This window comes from Passer montanus, unplaced genomic scaffold, assembly GCF_014805655.1.
Source record: "Passer montanus isolate IOZ18808 unplaced genomic scaffold, ASM1480565v1 scaffold2, whole genome shotgun sequence".
NCBI classification, from domain to species: domain Eukaryota; kingdom Metazoa; phylum Chordata; class Aves; order Passeriformes; family Passeridae; genus Passer; species Passer montanus.
The window spans coordinates 21,859,845-21,880,120 of NW_024366591.1; the positions used below are offsets into that span (position 1 = coordinate 21,859,845).

Below are 20,276 nucleotides of genomic sequence, written 5' to 3' on the forward strand. Positions count from 1 at the left end.
GGCATCCACAGCTTCTCTGGGCAACCTGTTCCAGTGCCTCACCACCCTCACAGCAAGAATTTCTTTCTAAAATACATCTTAAAATTACCCTCATCCCGTTTGACCCCTCTCTCCTTCTCCTATCACGGCGGCTCCCGCAGGAATGTCGCTCTGGGGGCGGGGCCGGGGCGGGGCCGGCCGGAGCTGTTCGCGGCGGCGGGTGCTGAGCGCGGCCGCTCCGCGACCTGCGCTCGCAGATCTCGGGCGTGGAGACGCTGCTGGAGGAGTTCCGCCGGCAGCTGCAGCAGGAGGAGCCGGGACCGCCGGCGACGGCGGGCGGCGGAGGGGGCGGCGGGGAGCGGTGCGGCGGAAGCGGCGGCTTCTCCGCCAGGCCCGACTCCATCATCCGCACCAAGGACTCCATCGCGGCCGGCGCCACCTTCCTGCGGGCGCCGGGTGCCGTGTCGGGCTGGCGGCAGTGCCTGGACGCCTGCTGCGCCGAGCCGCGCTGCACGCTGGCCGTGGTGCAGGGGCCCGCCCGCCCGCGGGGCACGGCGGCCGAGCCGGGCTGCTACCTCTTCAACTGCACGCACCGCGGCCGGCCCGTCTGCCGCTTCGCCCCGCACCGCGGCTACAGCTCCTACAGCCGCCGGACCGCCGGCGTCGCCCCGCCGCCCACGGGTAAGCGGCTTGCGCGGCGGGAAGGGCGGCAGGAGGGCGCCGTCCGTGCGGCTGCCCCGGCGCCGGGAGCCCGCTCCCGGGTCGTGGGGCGTCGCCGGTGCGGGGTTCCCCGGGCCGGGAGGGCGGCCCGGCCGTGCCCGAGGGACCCTAACCAACGTGTGTGAATACCTTAAGGGGAGGGGGTTCCAAAGGATGCTTCCAGGCTCTCCTTGTTGTGCCCTGCAGTAGGACTAGAGGCAAGAAACTGATGCAGAGGAAGATCCTGCTGAACGTGAGGAAGAACTTCTTTACTGTGCGGGTAACCACGCACTGCAGCAAGTTGCCCAGAGAGGCTGTGGAGTCTCCCTCACCTGAGATACTCAGAAACCGTCTGGACACAATCCTGTGCCATGTGCTGTGGGACGACCCTGCTTGAGCAGGGAGGTTGGACCAGATGACCCACTGTGGTCCCTTCCGACCTGACCGCTTCTGTGAGGGCTTTGGGGGTGTTTGGACTTGGGGAAACCCATGTCTCAACATCTCTGCCTCTGCAGAGCCCTCGGTGGGCACTGTGCCAGCCAGCCGGTGGCTGGGAGCCAGCCGGTGGGATATGCATGATAACTGGCCCCACACTCCCTGGGGAACCAGAGAAGTCCCAGCTCCCCAGGAACTGTGCATATTTGTCACCTTCAAAAGCATGAAGTGCTTTTTTCCCCAGCTATGCCATAACCTGGCGCATAGCCTGAGAGCAAGCACATGCTGTTCTTGGGGGTGCTGTCCAAATGTCATTGCCTAAGACAGCTTCTTACTCACTTAAATCAAGATTTTTTGTGCTTAAGAACTCAAGAGCTGTACTGAAGAAGACAAGGATACCTCTCCAGACACAGCATGGACATTCTCAAGAGGCACCTCTGGAAACAAGGCCACATCAAAAGCAGCAGTTTGTTCAACTCTGAAGCATATTTAAGAGCAATATTATCCAGAGCAAGCAGCTGTAGATGAAAACAAATCTGGATTTCTAAATTTAGAGTCTGTTTCCTAGCACCTGATTCAAAGAATTTGTTTGCCTTCCCCCACCTCCTGTTGTTAAACACTCTCCTGTTAACTAATTTTGACGTAATTTCATTATCTCTGTGGACAATACTTTCCCAAATGTCATCTGCATCTTACTCAGCAATAGATCTCATCTGAAGTAAATTAGTCACTGCATGCAACAGGAAGAAGACCTGGTGTTGGTGTGGGTGAAAACAGTGTCCAGATGTGCCTGCTGTTACTGCGCTCTTGGGAGGGGAGACGTCAGGCTTGAGGTCCATTCAGTCCTGCACGTTTCATGAGAATATCAGTGGGAATCCCCTGGAACATGAGAGTGCAGGGGCTCGAGTTGGAGAGGCATTATGATTCCTAAATATTTTTTGCAAAGTGCATGGGCAGGTAGATTAGAGAGCTGTAAGGAAGGATCTTATGGCAGTGGAGATGAGGCAAGCTTAAGGTACCAGAAAAACCCAAGGTGTGATTTTGACATTTTCAGCAGGAGGAGTATTAGTTCCACAGCGTTATTTATGTAGCAGCTTCATGGTAGTTGTATTTCATAAGCCTGTATGCAGTTGCATGATATAAGGCTTAAGATGAGATTTTGCATCAAAGTCACACAGAATTAGGCTTCATTTTGAACTGCCTTAATTCTATTAAATACTATTAGGAACTAATTCAGGGTGCAGTTATAGCACAATATAAATAATATATTGTACAAATTATGCTCTATTAGAAATCTTGAATTCCTTGAGTTCTTGAATTCTGGAGTTCTTAAATGCTTTGTCTTTTTAGCAGCTTTTTTGACTATCAGCACTGGACTTGCAAGGCAATTTCAGTTCCTAGTCTGAAAATTGCTCTGTGTCCTGTTGGTTTTATTTAAAAGTCTGCCTTGTGGGTGATGGTGGTATAGGAAACAGGGGATTATGATTTCTTAATGCAATTACACTGGAGCTGAAACAAAGCCACAAAGGAGAATGAACTTTTATTTAAACATCTGTCAGATGTGACATAGACCAGGAGAGATAAAATTAAGATTGAATTATTTTGCTCTGATGTTTTGTTACCAGTGCATTTTTCAATTATATTGAAAAACAGTCTGGGCAACAGGATGATGAAGGCACATTGTTTTTCCCTTCTGTCACCCCATGAATGAGTTTAAGAAATTTAGGAAAGAACTTTTCATGTCAAGATTTTTTTTCCATCATTTTAGATGCTTCTTTTTTTTTTTTCTTTCAGACTCCTTTTTTCTTGAGTCTTCTGCCATTTTCTTTCTGATACACCAAACCAACATTCACCCACAGAAGTGGTGCCCTCATAATTCGAAAATATTTCTGTGCATTGGGATACAGTGATCTCTAAGATCACTAGTGGTGAGCAATGGGAGGATTCAGCATCAAGGTAGACTAATACCAAACACATTCAGGAGTTGGCAGTGAAATAACCTTTCATAACAAAAACTTCATTCAGAAAATTAGTTGGAAGCTTCATTACTGGCAGAACTAGTCTGTGTAAAGGATGGAGGGAGTAGAATAAATAAAAAGCAGGATGAGAAAAAAGCCTATTTTGTTGGCTCTCAAAGTTTCACCCCTTTTTCTAGAAAGCAGCCAGCTCCAGCATCCCAGAGTGTTGACCTGGTATTTCAGTTCCATACTGCTTATTTGCATTCAACTGAAATGCAAGTTGAAAGCAGAAGTTGAGATGATTTTTTGCTGACCTGTGGCTTATAGTGCTTTATTCCCACAAGTGGTGGCTGCAAGTAGCTCAAATGAGTTTGCCTCCTTAGTTTTTTATGCAGACTTTTTATTCCTAAGATTTGGAAGTGTTTAGCTCTCTAAGAATCATGTGAAGAAAAATCATGTGAAGAAAACTTTGCTGTGGAAAAAGAATCTTCAGCTCAATAGGCTGTCTCCTCCCATGCCATATATCTCTGTTAGGTAAAATTGTCCTTTTTGCCATTGATTTACTTTTCTGAAGATGATCTGGTGGCTTACAAGCAAAGGGTGGTGCCTCCATCCTTTGGGACTAGAGGTCTGTGTGGACCCTCACTCATCTTTAATGAAGGGCATGAATTTCTGTGACTCTCTCAATGTGGTCCTTCCTTTGCAACTCATGCTGCTGGAGTATAAAGTTAGTCCAGGAAGAAAGTATCCTCATTGCTTAGGGGAATTAGGGCTTGTTTCTGCCCCTGCAGGGCATTGATCAAGTCATTTAAACCAGACAGGTGACATAAAACCCCTCTCCAAGGTAGAAGCCAAAGACTGAGCTGTGCTGTTTGAGACCCAGGTCAGTTTCTTTTCAACAGTTATTTGTAAAGTAAGTAACTGTGTGAAGTCTGTACGTAACTCATTTTTATAAAATAAAAATTGGCCTGGCACCATAATGATGGTGTTTATTAACAATTAATTTTGAGGTTTTATTAACAATGAGTTTTGGGGGTTTTTTTGCACTTGGATGGTTTTTTTAAAAGAAAGTTGGTTTTGAAAAGTGAGTGTATACAAATTAGGCAAAGCTGCCTTTGTCATTGGATGAGTAAGAAACACTTCATGCTTCCTGTTATTATAGAAAGTAGTTATTTTATGTTTTCCTAACTTTAGACATTTACCTTGACATTTTCTATGTCTGACCTACTACTGAAAAAACCAAGAAATAATAATTTTGCTGTTTAATAAGAGATAAACAGTTGTCCCACTGCTCCCATGGGCTCCAAGGCTTCAAGCATGTTCACGATACTGTTGAACAGCATGTGCAAGGAAGATTCCCCATGCTGATGGGGACCTTTCCTTGTGCAGCTCTGCTCACACCAAGTGCAGTTACAACCTTGATTTCAATACTTGCTCTTCTGAGCATAACATCAATATCATTTACAGGGTATCCTTTGCAGAGGCTGAAAAGCAGAGAGCACCCTGGCACTTCATGGTGCCCAGAGAAGGAATGACACTTGAGTGGGGAACTGTAGAAAGATAAAATCTTTGGGTTAGACTTTTGTTAGTCTAACCCAAAAGCTTGTGGTCTGATTGGCAAAAGTACTTACTACACACAGTTTTAATCAGTAAAGATTGTACTTTGAATATAGCAAAATGCCATAAATAAATATTCTGAAAATTGAGCTTTCCATATCTTAAATGAGGCACTTAAAATTGGTGGTGTCTGATGAATTTTAATCATGTGCACTGCTGCATCAGGGTGCCCCCTTATGCTAAGTCTGCCATTCCTATAATGAAATATTATAAATAGGGACTAGAAGCCTATTGAATTAAGCAGAGTACTATAAAAGGTTTAAAAAAGGTGCTGTGACTGCCATCTGTATGTAAGTCATATTTAAACCTATTTTCCTTAGTTCAGATTTAAAAAATACACTGATGCTAATAATCCTGTTTGTTGTATTGCCGAAACATCCAGGTACCTAGAGAGGTTTTCTATGCCATGTGCTTCTAATGTTAATTCCTGAAGATATCATAGGACAATTAATGAAAATAGAAGCAGATACTACTTTGCTTAACAAAATGTGCACTAATGAACATGTTACTCTTTCAGGAAGTTGCACAGAGGTGAAACGATACCTTAACCAAGAAAGAAAAGTGTTTTATATAAATAATCACTCGGCCTCCCCTGATAAATAACTGATCTTCTCTTTTTTTGTTGAAGAAGAAGAATACGATGAGCCTCCACAGTGTAGGGCAGGCCAAGACATTGTGCTGCAGTCTCCTGTGGACTGGGTGCTTTTGGATGGCCGGGAGAGCTCCGATGACCATGGAATTGTGCACTACGAGTGGGCGCTGCTGCAGGGCGACTCATCGGTTGACATGCAGGTACACGTGCAGCCCCCCTTGGGCCAGTTACTTCCAGATTGTTGTGTATCGATGCAGGACAACCCCCAGCCAGGGAATAATGTGCAATGACTCCATGATTTACAAGGCTGGACAATTGCCTTATTAAGCTATGGTATATTATACTATACTATCCTAAAACTATACTATACTACTACTACAGACAAACCCATGACCCCTTACCAGACAGTCACAACACAGCTTTAACCTAATTGGTCAATCAATCCAAACAAGGATCACTGGAGTCCAATTAAGAAGTCACTCTTCAGTAAACAATCTCCATAACACGTTCCACATGTGCCACACAACAGGCGCAACAGGTAGAGACAAGAATTGTTTTTTCTTCTTTCTCTGAGCTTTCTCATTGCCTTCCCCAGGAAAAATCCTGGGAGAGAGAATTATGTCTCTCTCTGTTCAAAGAATGTGAATAGCACAGTTGTGTTCAAGTTCTAAATGTACAGCTAAAAATATGACATATATACAAATCTGTCTGCCAGGCACCAAAATTAGGATGTCTTTACAACCTGAACATTTATCTCACAGAAAAGTAGAGCAGCCCAGGTTGGAAAGGACCTCAAAAGATCATCTGGTCCAACTGTTTGTGGGACAAGGAGCCTCAATGAGATTATTTTATCTGTCCAATCCCATGCTGAAGACCTCCAGTCAAAGAGACTGCACTGTGTCCCTGGGTTATTCCAGTGATTATTTCTAGTGGCTTACACAGTTAATCCCTTTGCTGGATGGCATGGGACAGCCAGCAGCAAACAAGCAGATAATAATACTCCACTGGATTTGAGCTCTGCTTTATTTGTACTCACTGCTCTTGGTTTTCAGCTTCTGTCACCCCAGTTAGAGACCTCTCAGTAATTCAGTTACTAAAGATAACAACAGGTTTTCACCAACAGTCTCCTGTCAGTGCTTATGGAGAAGCTACAAAGAAACATGATGAAAACCTTATGCAATATTTTATCTGTACATTTTCTGCTGCACTTTGATTTCAAATCAAAATTACCCATGAACAGAGCAATTCTTCATTTTAGTCTTTTTTGTGAATGCTGTAGGATCAGCAGAAAAACAAAAAATATCTCAAGTCCACTGACTCTACTCATAGTCTGCTCACAGCCTACAACATCCAGGGCACACTGGGAACTCCACCTAGAGCAGAAAGGATATGTAGAGGTGGGAGAGTGCAAAGCAAAATGGAGTTTTAAGAATAATTCCTATATATCATCTAGATAAAAGAACACTTTTTAATCAAAGACTTGTTAACTGGACCCATTGCAGCATTATTTTCTTAAAAGAGCAATTAAATACTTTTAAAATTAATCTGAGATTTAGTAACATAGAGTAAAACAAAAATCAGAAATTAATGAAAACATTTAAAGTTTATATTGTTAATATTAGTCAAAGTCACTTTATAAAATAGAGACAAGTCTTATATCCATTCAGAATTGTAAAATTCACATTAACCTTGGTGGCTTTTTTGTATTTGTTAACAGAAAATGAATTTGACACACATTTATGCTTAAATAAATACTTTTTCATCGTGTTCAAATGAGAAGGATTTCTCCTACAGATATGTACCCTGGTGATTAACCATGATAATTTAAATTTTAGAGTTTAATTAATAGCTGTGATTTTTCTAATGCATTCTTCAGTTGATGTCTTTAGTGCTTTGGTTACTGCCCTGAAGTTACTGGATTTTGTGTAATTTATTCTTTGAGAATAATGTATGAATCCATAGCTACAAGGGAGAATGGGAGTGTGTTTAAATAAGATAAAAGACAGCTGTTCCATTGCTTTTATGTAGCAAAGAATAAACAGAAGGCAGAGGAGGGGGAAGGACTGCTATAAAGAGATCTTAGATATTGTAGAAGGAAACCTTTTTTTTTCCTTTCTTTTGTGTTGTGACTGATTATTGCTTTTTTAGGTAATTTGCTTCTCTGATTGCTAATGCCCACTCTGTAGCTGCATAGCTCCTGGACACTTGGGGACAGTAATGGGTTGGGGTTTTTTTTAATGCTGATTATCTATTTTGAGCCAAAGTTTCTGTGTAAGCAGATACAGGCCAGCATTCTTCAGGGCAGCATGAAAATAAAAAGGAAAGCACAGAGGTCACCAGGAGGAGTGGTGGTGTATCGAGAGTCAGTGGCATTTCTCTGTCTCTGCACTGGGAAGAGACTTGGGCTCCATGGCTCATGAGTTTTAAATAACACATTTGCTCTCCCAACAGTCACAGTGAAGAACAGCAGGTGTTTTTAGAGCATAATAATTTCTTTAATGCATTAAAGAATGAAATTGTAAGGGGTCATATACTCCATCAGGAGGTACTCAACAGTCTTATCAGATAACTGAGTGCATTCATGTAAATAGAAAAGGAAAAAAAATTCAGGTAGGAAATTTTTTCACTGAGAGAAAAAATGGTTTGTGAATACACTCTTCTATAATCTGGCCATATTAATCAAAAATTCTTGTTCTCTTTCAGGCATGAAAATTTATTTCTGTGGATCCATGTTATATTGTCTACAGACTAACTTGATAAAGGGCAAAAGGCCAATATTTTACTGTCTATCCTCCAAATTACATTTCTAATTACTCACAAATTGATTTAAATGTATGTGATCATTTGTTCTCCATTTGTGTGCTGAGATCCACAGCTCCAGGTAACTGAGCAGATCATGAAAACACTACCTGAACATTGTGGGTTTTTTACAAATGGATGCAAAAATAAAAAAGAGATCAAATGTTACATGCTGAAATATGTGTTTGAATAGGCTGACTAGACTGCAGGAGGTATTTAATCTGCTCATCTGCATGATGAGCTCCTTATTCCTGGAAGGTCATGGATGGATCCATTGTGCCAATGTTTTTTTGCTGTGTGCCTTCACTCAGGTACCGCAGCCAGGAACACTGAAGCTGTCCCACATTCAGGAGGGCGGGTATATTTTCCAGCTCACCGTGACAGACACTGCAGGTCAGCGGAGCTCTGACAACGTCTCTGTGACCATTCTGCCCATGGTTCATTCTGCAGCAGGTGAGAAAATGGCTGGAGCTGTTGCCTCTGTGACACCCAGGGTATGACACTCAGAGCCGAGCAAGGGTCTTGATAAAGATAAAAATGTTATTCTCCATTTTCAGTGTTTTATTTTGCCCTTGCTCATTACATAATGACATCTCTTTCAGCTTTGAATTGCTCTTTTAAAGTGAGGAAACAAGCAAGCATCACTTGTCTGTTAGAGCAGTAATACTTTTAGGCACTGAGTATTTGTCCTTCTATTGCTAATAAGAAGACTTAATTGGATTGGAAGAGTGAAATATTGGCACAGGTGTCAGGTGCATTGTAACAGTCAGATGGTGTGGGCATCATGACAGGGCTTGTGCTATAGGGAAGATCCAGTTTAAATTACTTAATACTATGTTTGAGGCAGACTAAGAATAATACTGACCTGCATTTGCAGTCTGAAAGTTGACATGGTTTTTTGTTTTAATGCATTTAAGTTTTTCTTTCTGATGGTTGTTATTGAAGCCTTATGCGACTGGGGAAGCTGAAACTGGAACTGACCCATCATTTTTAAACTCTGAGCTTCAGAAACATGTGAAAAGCATAAAAGGTAGAAAGTAGGTTAGATTTCGGTGGCTGTCAGTCCTGCTCTTCAATGTTATAACTTCTAATTACATTGTAATTAACAAGTTGCTAGTGCAGATCTGCTGCTCTGGCACAAAGTTAAATAGCATTATCACCATGTTTAGCAGAACCAGTGAAAATCTTGCTCTGCCTCAGCACAATATCTCTGTGTGAGAGGGTAGTCCCATGGCAATAAGCTGTTATTAAGAAAAAATCTGCTTAATAATGCCAGTGTTCCAGTAATGGATGATAGAGTTGTGTTCATTAATATTTAATTCAGCTAAAGCAGCCAGAGAGGTTTGCTGCTTTGTTTATTTGCTGGTGTGGGTATCTTGGGTATCTTTTGTATGGACCACATAGGGGATTTGCTCTTTTTTATTTTTGTAATTCTCCAGCTTCATTAGCAATTCTAGTTCTACTGCTGTAGCTAAACCAGTTCTTGATGCCTTAATACATGCAAGATCAGTGCTATTACTAGTGCTGAAGTTTGGGAGATGCATTTTCAGATTTTAGGGGTTTTAAACAGTTGTCTGCTTTCCTGGCATCCTTCCCTTAGCATGGTGCATCGTTTGGTACACAGCAGGATAACAACCAAAGGCTGTGCTCCCTTATGCAAATTGATTTGCTCTTACAACACTAATCAAGCACTGAACTTGATAGTGCTTTACAAAGTGATGAACTGCACTGCTGTTGGAAAGACAAAAGCACAGATGTAAACACTTGACAATTACAGAATCTGAATGGGTTTCAGGAAAGCTTTGAGTATGCAAAATGGGATGTCCAGGGATACTCTCCATTTCCAGGGGAATCTAAATTTTAAAGCAGGCAGCAGTCAGTTCTTTCTGGTGAAAGTAATTAGTGAGAGCGTGACCTAGTCATATTTTGGTCTGTGCTGTATTGAAGTCACTGGATTGCTGATGTCAATAAATGATGAGCATTCTTTGAGTATTTTAATTATGTTGCAGAAAATATGCCATAAAAGATCCCATATGGTCCAAATGTGTGCATGTAAAGCAACATATTGGTGTTAAATAGATGTTTAGTAGGAATTACTACTAAAGAGAGGAGGGATGCAGTTACAGCCACAGAGATTTCATTTCTTTATTTTCAGGACTGTTCTGCATCTTTTAAGCTTAGGAAGATCTCCTTTCACCTTAGGCCAGCAGAATTCAAAGCATTGTAAGGGTGCTGCACAAGGTGTACGGTGCAACAGCCTCCAGGTTGAGTATTCCTGTAATAAAGAGATTACCAGGTTAGTGATGAAGGTGCCAGGAACAGCTCTTGCCTATATTTGCTTCTGAGTCAATACGATGTCACACAGCTGAGTCTGGACTTTGTGCCTTGTTCATGGTGCTTCTTGACGTAGCGTGATTTTGCTTTTTCCTCCGTGCTGCAGATTTTAGTCATTGACTCAGTCACTGACTCAGTATTTACTACTTGGATTTCTCTTTTGGTAATTTGGGAATTGTTTCTCAACAGCCTGTGTTGGGGTTTGCTCTCGCTACCAGTTTATCTGTGACGATGGCTGCTGCATTGACATCACGTTTGCGTGTGATGGTGTGAGACAGTGTCCTGATGGATCAGACGAGACTTTCTGCCAGAATCGTAAGTGTGCCATGTCTCTATCACTCTGGGAGCCTCTCAGGAACCCCGGCCAGCCCCGGGTCGGCAGACAATGGGGGGCAGCCCCGAAGCGCCTGACGGCGGGGGCAGGGGGTGGGGGGGACACTCTCTGGTGCCCCGAGGGTACTGAGGGCAGCTGGGCTAGTTGCCTTTGCATCAGAAGAGACACTGGAGACATCGGGAAAGGATAAAAAGCCGACTCTCAGCAGGGCGAGCAGCTGGGCTAGTTGCCTTTGCATCAGAAGAGACACTGGAGACATCGGGACAGGATAAAAAGCCGACTCTCAGCAGGTGGTCAGTCCAAGGTTTATTTGGAACTCCCCAGGGGAGCCCCACACCTCACTGATGTGCCTTGCTCAGAGTGCCCAGGAGCACTGCGTAGATACATTTGCTGACAATAAAGGCCCTCCAGGGATGAAATCTTAGGGATGGACATTTGGGATAGTGTCTAAAATAATACTTGGGGGGCTGAGCCCTGGGTTTGGACTAATCACTCTATGACTTAGACTGAAATTTCTAGATGGAGAGGATGCATTTGGGATAGTGTCTAAAATAATACTTGGGGGGCTGAGCCCTGGGCTCGGACTAATCACTGATGACTTAGACTGAAAGTTCTAGATAGAGGGGATGGGATGCTGAGTGACTGACAGAGAGCCAGGGCGGGGATTTGGGGATGATCTCAACACAGGAGAATGATTACACAGATAGAGGGAGGAGGTACAATCAGGGGTAAATCATTTGGGAAAAATAAGGGGATACAAAAACAAAACTAATACAAACTATTACAAAATATAAAAGTACACTACAGCAGTGCCAGGCCACAGTGGCACAGGAGACTGTGAAAGTAATCACAGCCTCAATGACCAAAGGGGGACAATGCCACTTCTGTGGCCTCTCTCCCTGTGAGCAAGCAGTTTGCTCCCAGCCTTTCACTGGAATTAGCACATGGGAAGGTTTAATACTTGCATACTCAGGTGCTCATAAATTTTCTTCAAAGCATATTAAAACTGTCAAGGTTTTGACACCTAAGTGACAGATTTTGTGTTCACCAGTTAAAAGATCAGTTTTGCACTTGCATGATGATTCTGGAAACAAGCATTGTGGTCTCTGTGTGAAAGGGTGTCTCAGAGGTACCCTTCACTGTTAGGTGCTGTTAGACACCTTGCAAGAATCTGAAACACTGTGGGAACCAGTTGATTCACCATCGTATTTGCTTTCGTTAGTCATCCCTCAGCATGTGCCAATGCTCAGCTAAGTGAGCAAAAACCACCAGAGGGTGAATGGGCACAGTGGCTAACCACTCTTTCATTATAGTTTAGTTGCTGGATTTCACTGTAGGAGTCATGAGTGTACTCTTGAGAGCAAGTGTTAGGTATTTCATCATATGTCTGAACCTGAGGAAGTTCTTTACCTCAAGGCCCATCTTGGACAATCTTCCTTAAGAACACTTCCATTCCCTTGTTGTACAAACATTTTTTTTGTACAACAGAAACATTGTACAAAAATTTTTGTTTCTGTTAACAGTCAGCTCGGGTCGGAAGACGGTGACACATGCAGCTCTTGGCACTACCCAGCAAAGGACTGCAGGACTGACTGAAAACACAGAGGAAAACTCTGCAGTGAACACCCTGAAAGCCACTGCCAGAAATCAACAACTTCTCTCAGTGGATCCAGACATGTCTAATCAATCGCTTTCTCAGGGACCAAAGAAACAAATCAGTGGATTTGTGCCAGGTAAGAATTTCATCATTTTCAATAAATCCTTCTCCTTAAAGAAAGGAAGTGTCTTGCACCTTAAATTTAATTTGTCTTTTGGTGCCTGGCTAAGAGAAAAAATTTCAAATGTAAATAAATACAAAAGAAACCTGTAATAATGAAGTTCTAATAAATCAAGGTTTTGATTTATTACTGTTAAATCTATTTTATAGTAGGTGCAAAAAGAAAGTTGAAATGTAGGAATGCTAGGGAAATAATACAGTCTAAGGAACAAAATGTGCAGTGAACTAAATAAATATTCTGCCACAGGTTCAGCTGTGTAGGCTGATGTATTAAGGCTCTTTAAATCTGTAGGGGAGTACTTCAGGAGCACATAATAAAGTGCTGTTCAACTTGGGTGAGAGTAATTGCTTTTCTCCTGGTGCTAAGTATTACTTCTCGCTTCTTTTTTTTTTTCTTTTCCTGAACTCCGTCTCCAGGGCAGGAGCAGTCTTTGCTCATAGTAGAAAAGTCTCAGGCTTTGGTAACAAGCTACCTCAGGTGCCCGTGTACAGGTCCCCAGTATTGTTCTGCACAGTGGCTGCAAGCCTGTAGTGAGTCATTGTGTGATGTTACAGGCAGAGCCCCAGCGCTGGCCTTGGTAAAGCTCCAGAAGCTGCAATGAAATTGATGTGTCTTTTAAGGTCCATGCTAATGAATTAGAATGATCTGAAATGGCAATTACATGAAAGCAAAACTGTGTGCACAGAGCCTAGAATCAGTACAAACCCCCCACTTTTATTTCTTCATGGTTTCGACTGATTCATGTGCCCCAAGACATAGCTTTATTATCCAGTTACAACAGAGCAGTGCTCAGTGCCCTCTGCTGTTGACTCTGGAAAAGGGCACTGCCCTGGTTGGCACCTGGACGTTCCCTTCAAGGTGCTTGTACTTCATCTGTGGAGTGCAGGAGTGAAAACTCTGCAAAGGGAACACTCTGTGAACACTGTGCAAAGGGAGTGAAAACAATGTTGTCAAGAATTTGATGGCCTAAGTGAATTTGTCGGGACTGACAGCAAAATCCTGTCCCAAATGTTTTCCCCTTTTCTGGCAGTATAGATGACCTCTAAATGAACTTCTCACTGCTGTCTAAAATTCTGAAGTCTGCTTCAAACCCTTCTCACTCATATAGTCTTGAGTGACACCTGATGTGGGGCCACCCAAACTGAACATCAAACTTCCAAAGGACTTTGCAGGCTCCAGTGGGAAGTCTAAGCTGCTAAGTAGGTCTCAAAAATCATTTGGCTTATGAATCCAGGCATAAAACCAGAACTGAGGCCACTACCTTCAGCAATTGATAATCAAGGGTTATAACTGGAAGTACAATGCGGAAGCATTTTTGCATAATCATTTTCTGTGTTTACCCGTTGCACAGCAACTTACTTGCACCAGTTTTGCTCTAAAGGTAGCTTTTTGCACAGCAGTAGACAAGCAAAGAAAAAGATGCTTAGAAAACTAAAGTGTGATGGGGCTTCAGTGATTAGTATACTACCAGTACCTCTTGTAATCTTCTGATTTTCACCAGGCAAGATTTCAAGCTGTTTTAATTCTTGTGGGTTTAATATTTTTCTTATGACAGGGCTCGGTCAAAATTTAATTTTAGATGCTTAATTATTTCCCCGTGGAATAAAAGGATCCAGTATTTACTGACCCAAGAACACAATACTTCTAACCAAAAAAAGCAGCAAACAGCTCAGCGAGGTTTAAAATTGCCTACGGATTGATTCCAGTTAGGGTGCATGGGCTGGGGCCTGAAGAGGTGCTAAGTACGTGCTAGGTACATGGGTCTGAAGGGCAGAAACTGCCAAAAACTGCTCTGCCAAAACCTGCTCTGAGCTGCTGTCTTCTCCTGCAGACACTGAAAATTCATAGAGTCCCATGCTGCGTATTAATGATTCACAGAAGTCCAGAGAGGCCCAAGTCCTGCCCCACTGGGAAACACCACAGTCTTTATGGAGCTGGAGAGACAGACATCTAATTTATTCATTAAAATCCACCCAGATCCATTAATTAGACTTCCCTCCACCACTGCCATCTCAGGGAGGTTACAGACCAAATCTAATAATTATGTGATACAAAAATGAGAGACACAGAAATGCTGGAGCAGCTCCGTGAAGCTCATCTGGAAATGTGTCCAGGAGGGAAATAATGTTATATGCATTTTTGAGAAAAGATGAGCAGTGCTGAGCAGAAATCATACCAGCAACCTCAAAGGTCAGCAATTCCACTGGCAGAAATCCTGTTCTGGGAGGGATTGTCTCCTGCTGCTGATGCCAAGGTAGAACCTCTGCCTCTGAATCACTGTAAAGGTCTTTGTTGGACCAAGGCAATCATGTTCTTGTTGGCCTGGAGCTGACATTGCAAACATCCCGGCTTCTTATATACTATTTTACATAAGTTTTGAAAATAGCTTCAGTGATTTTAATGTCACTATGGTGAAAAGCTGTCTACTTAAGATACATATTAGGGGATATGGCTTTACAGAGGCAGCACAGGTTCCGGCTTTTCACTTGAAAGTGCTGCATTCAGGCCACATTTTTCTTAATTCTCAGCTGACAGTTTCAGATCATCATGGAAATAACAATCCAGGAAGACAAATGTGATGCTCTTAAATCAGGTGACTGCAGGCAGAGTAAGTGAAGGTTTTACCTATTGGAGACAGCATTTAGCACATTCCAGTTTGCTGCTAGACTCTATGCAGATACAGGAGCTATCTGTTGATTTTTAAACAAGAGAAGTTTTGTTGATTTTTAAACAAGAGAAGTTTTTCCCGAGGCACTGTAGGACTTGGGAATTCCTTTGTTTTGTTTTTTACTTTTTTTTTTATTAGTAGTGGCTAAAGTACCAATAAAGGCCTGTCCCTTCTGCTACTTACCTCTCCATAAACAACTTTCATCTCTGAGAATTCAATAAAGATGTCTAATAAAGGGACTTCCTTGTCAAGTACGACCAAATTAATCTTTTTTCCTTTTCTCCAAAGGAGCTGGGCTAAGTTGTAATGTTTTGGACTGTGAGATAGTTCCTGGTAGCAGATATATGAGCTTTCTACCTATGAGGGTGACACTTAAGGGAACTTATTTCTAGAATCCATTTTCTCTTAATAGATTCTCTGTTCCAAATTTCCTTTAACCTTCCTTACAGTGGCCCTTCATGCTTAGCTCTGACTTGATACAAGCTTTTTAAGGATTTACACTGAAGTATGAAAATATGCAAGTCCAAGTTAAGGACTGTTTAAAACTTCTGCCTGACCTACTGGGATCTATTCAAAGTGAAGTGAAAGACCACAACCAACCAATACAAAACCCAAAAATCATTGATTGTTTACAGTGGGTAAATCTTGTTCTGCATTTCTGCCTTTTCAATGGGATTCCTCTACAGCAGGGCAAGTCCAGGGGAACACCAAGTCTGACTTTGAGATAACCCCCTCAGGCACTCAGGGCACCGAGTCTTCTGAAACAGACTCATGGTCTACTTTTGCCCAAGCTGAAAGGCCAAACATTTCTTTCAAAGTTGAGAGTGGATGGAGGAAGAGGCATTTGATGTCAATAAAGAGTCCTTTCTCTCTCTGCAGCCATGTTTCCATGGTAGTAAAGTTACCCAGACTGCATCTCCTGCAAAGGCCAGCGCAGCATTTCTGCATGGCTGCCTCCAAATAGCCCCAGTGTCCTTCTCCAGGGAAGTTCTTAAGCCTCACTGCATATTCTGGCACTCCTGAACTTGCAGATGAATGTAGAAAACACTCAGTAGCAGCACAGTACTCTGGAGTGAGCAGGGGCCAGTTTCAAACTGGTTTCTAAGCAGCACTGGCCAGTAGCAAAGAGGGTCACGCAGACAGGTTGAATTCACGAGCAGCCTGAAGATTTGCACTCACCAGCACAGCCATCCCAAGTGTATAAATCACCACAACAGCTTTGCATTCCCCTGGCACAGAGCCTCTGCCTCTCCCAGGCTGCCCGTGCAGTGCTGTTCAGGGCTGGCATTACAGCATTTGACTGAGTGCCCGAGCCTTAGTCATGTTTTTACTGCAGAGGCACCCACAGCAGTAGCCGTAACCTAGATCTGTAATTTAGGGTAATTGGAAAGGGCTGTAAATGGCAATTTCCTTGGAGTAGACTAGAAAATCAAGAGAAAGTGCAAACCAAATTAAAGGCCTGTAAAATGCTTTATGCCAGGCTCCTAAACTTCTTTGGGGAAATTGCTCTTTGTGTTCTAGAGATAACAGATAAGATATTGAGCAGCATTGACTCTGATAGTCTCTCCAGTCATGTAAGAACAGCCACAAGTCCTAGCAAAATCCTACAAGCTTTATTGAAAGGATTCTATTCTTCTACCCTTCCAAAAACTTCCCACTAAACTTTTCTCCATATTGGCCAAATTTCTTTACAAGCAGTTGACTTAAATATTGCCTTTACTTACACGGCAGGGAAACAAGTTTCTAAAACAGGCATTTAGATGCAGGCTGGAGCAGCTCTTAAAAAGAGCTGATGTCTTTTGGGTATTTCCAAAATAAAGACAAATATTCATTTAGTTTAATTCAGGAAAAACACCTGCTGGTTTTGGTGTCAGTTACATTCAGGTGGTCCTGCACATCTCTGATACCATTTGGATATTTTAAGGCCAGTACATTCACTGTTCAGACTTTTTCAAGCCCACTTTACATGCCAGGATCAGGAGCCCAATGAGGACAGGGCCATGGCTGGTTTCTACAGCATTCCCTGTGGCTGAAGTCAGTGTTTATGCACCCCAGCCAAAAAGGCAGGGCAATAGTGCCACAGCCTGAGAGGCTGCCTTCTGCCTTGGAGTGGGAACATTAGCGTGGACTTTCATGACAGTGCCAGTGAAACAATTTAAGCTTTAACTGCTGCCATTGTGCATTTGCTGCTGCCACTGCCAGGGACACCTTCTGCTGCTCTTCAGAGCTGCTGGAGGTGGGTGGGACTTACACACAGTGCATGTTCCAGACTAATTGACTTAAACACTTCCTTAGCACCCACCACTACATGTAATTCCAATTACAACATTTCACATCCATATTCTACAGATCTTGTAGCATAGTGTGTTTCTGCTAGCTCTGTAACAGTTCTGAAGGCTGCCAGCAAATGTATCACAGCTTAGTCAAAGTGCCCTTGCTTTTGGTTGAGATGCATTGTGGTTTGGGATGTAAAATTGAATTGAAATTTTAGCTTTAATTTCACATTATTTCAAAAATTCAAATTATACAGTTGAAGTCAGAAGTTCTTGAACTGTTCTTTTGTTTGTTTTTTCCCCATAAGTTTAAGTGCTTCACGTTATTTAATATTAGTGTCCTGTGGATAAGATTTCCTGAGTCACTGAACTGCAGTATTTATTTATCTGGCTTGATTTTGTGCAGATAACAGTTCCTCAGGGAAAAGAACAGATGATAAAAATGGGGATGGCATAATGATGCCAAAGAGAGATCAGCTTGGAGGTGGTCGCCCAGTCCCAGAAACAGGTAAGACCAACCATGTGAATTAAGTTTGAATTATGTCAGTTTTTCAGTCAGGTGCTATAGATACCATTAAAGTGGTCAAGAATTGAATAATGTACTTACATATTCTGAACTGTCCCTAACATGATCTTGCAGTTTGGTTTCATGGTATGAATTGTTCCAATTACTGACATCCAAGTGGTAGACTAGCTGTATTTTTAAGGATGAATTTCAGCTTTTCTCTCCCAGCGTCTCACTGTGTTAAATAAAATGTAATTTCTCTTAACCTCATTGTAGGTGCTGTGTTACCCTTAGCCTTAGGCCTGGCAATCACTGCTTTGCTGCTGCTTATGGTTGCTTGCAGACTGCGCTTAGTGAAACAGAAGCTCAAAAAAGCTCGACCCATTACATCTGAAGAGTCTGATTACCTCATCAATGGGATGTATCTCTAAAACCTGGATTTGGGTCAGTTGTCTTCTCCCCTTTCTCCTGTGTCCATGAATCTCTGCCTCTATAAAAGGACCAAAATCCTTAGTTTATTTTCAAGTGTAGAAGCGGCTTATGAGATGAAGAACATACTCTTCCCCTTTGGTGATGATATAAAAAGTGGGTAGATGACCTTGGTCAGAAAATAAGAAACGCTCAGGCTCTGGAGAGTAGCTCTAGTTGATTGTTGTGCAGAAGACACTGCAAGGTGGGGAGACCCCAAACTGGATGTGGGGTGCCCTTGCCCTCCCCACAGCAGTTGGGGTTTCAGCCAGGGCTGAGTGCACCCCAGGGATTGTGCACTGGAGCAGACAAGGCTCCACAGCCTGGCTGTGTTGGCCAAAGTTGGGGGGAAGCCTGTGCCATCTTGCTCTTCTCAGTGCTGCCACCACTGTGAGGACCGGGATGCTCCAGCCAACACGTTCCTTCACCATCCAGCAGAGACCAGTTGTGTTCTTTCCGCCTGATGCACTGGGATGCCCTGGGATTCTTTATTTTCATTAAAGAATGTGTCTTGCTTTGTTAATGAAAAGCAGTTGCAATCCAGGCACCAGCTTTTGCAAAGAAAATTGGGATTTAAGGAAGAAAGCATGTTATTTTCACTCAGTTTAAACCTCTGCACTGCTAGCAGACAGCCATTCTTGCTAAATGCTGAAATGAAAAAATGCAGCTCCTCAGCGGATGAGCTTGGACTTCCCAGTGCTCAAAAGCAGTCATGTACTGCTGCCTAAAGAAGCTGTGGATGCCCCATCACTGCCAGTGTTCAAGGCCAGGCTGGATGGAGCCCTGAGCAACCTGGTCTAGTGGAAGGTGTCCCTGTCCATGGCAGGGGGGCTGGAGCTAAATGATCTTTAAGGTCCTTTCCAACCCAAACCCCTCTATGATTCCGTGTGCAATCCCAGACTGTGTCTGTCCCTGGAGCTCAGGGCTTGTTCAGCCTTGTCCACATCCAGCCCACCACCCTCACACAGTGTGAGAACAGCACACAGCAGTTTCTACCCAAGATGACAGAGTGTAGGATTCCTGCTGGTTATCCCATAGCTCCCTGCAAAGCTTGAAAGCTTCGGTGATCTGCCCTCACCCCAGAAAAATTCTCATAGAATTAGAGCAAGTAATTGATATGTGTGAGTGAACTGCAGATGTGTTACCAGTAAAATGTGTACAGTACATGTTATATATACTTATATATACACACACACTGTGCTGTCTGTCTTGTTTGGCTGTCCCAAGGATGTCACATTCCTCATGGGTCTCAATAAAACCAGAGTCAAATGAGGCATGCATTGTTTGTATGTCGTCTTTTGTACTTCAGTAACTTTGAGTCAGCAAGAATATTGCCATGGTATACAAATAGTTCTTCAAGTAATTTGTTCTTGATTACTTTATGTAAAATAGCTCTAATAAACCAATTCTATTCTTATATTTATTGCATTGTCTTTCGTTTCCATTGCCAGCTAAATTCTGTGCTACAAGACTGCGTCATGAGAGCAGACAGAATTTCTCCTTTCTGTGAAACAGCCTTACAAGAAGCTGGAATGTGAATGGTGGGGGAAGTTGTTGAGATACTTGTTCCAGGGAGACAGAGAAGACAGGACATCTGCCTGTGTGACCTGTCTCTCGAGCAGTGCTTGAGCTGAGCAGGACAGCAGTTGTAGAGCTGGCTGTGTCAGCCATTCAGGGAATCTGGGTGCCAGTGCTCCTTGCTTGTGCCACATGAGACAAAGTCTGGTTGTTTGTACTTCAGTGCTACAGTGGGTCCAGGAGACCATCTGCTGATGCTGCCCATTTCCAGTTTGGGAGTATGGCTTCTCTTCCATCCCAGCCCCTAGAAGACATGGCA

General features: G+C 43.1%; 1 protein-coding gene across 1 annotated transcript; it reads left to right on the forward strand.

Annotated features, from left to right (window-relative positions):
* Positions 1-206: 206 nt before the first annotated feature.
* On the forward strand, positions 207-19,858 carry LRP11 (LDL receptor related protein 11; the record flags this gene model as incomplete). The annotated part of the gene is made up of 7 exons (XM_039706864.1): positions 207-660; positions 5,317-5,480; positions 8,391-8,532; positions 10,603-10,728; positions 12,271-12,480; positions 17,873-17,974; positions 18,248-19,858. Coding segments are annotated over 7 exons (1,353 nt in total), but the record flags the coding sequence as incomplete, so codon positions are not given.
* Between the last annotated feature and the right edge of the window lie 418 nt (positions 19,859-20,276).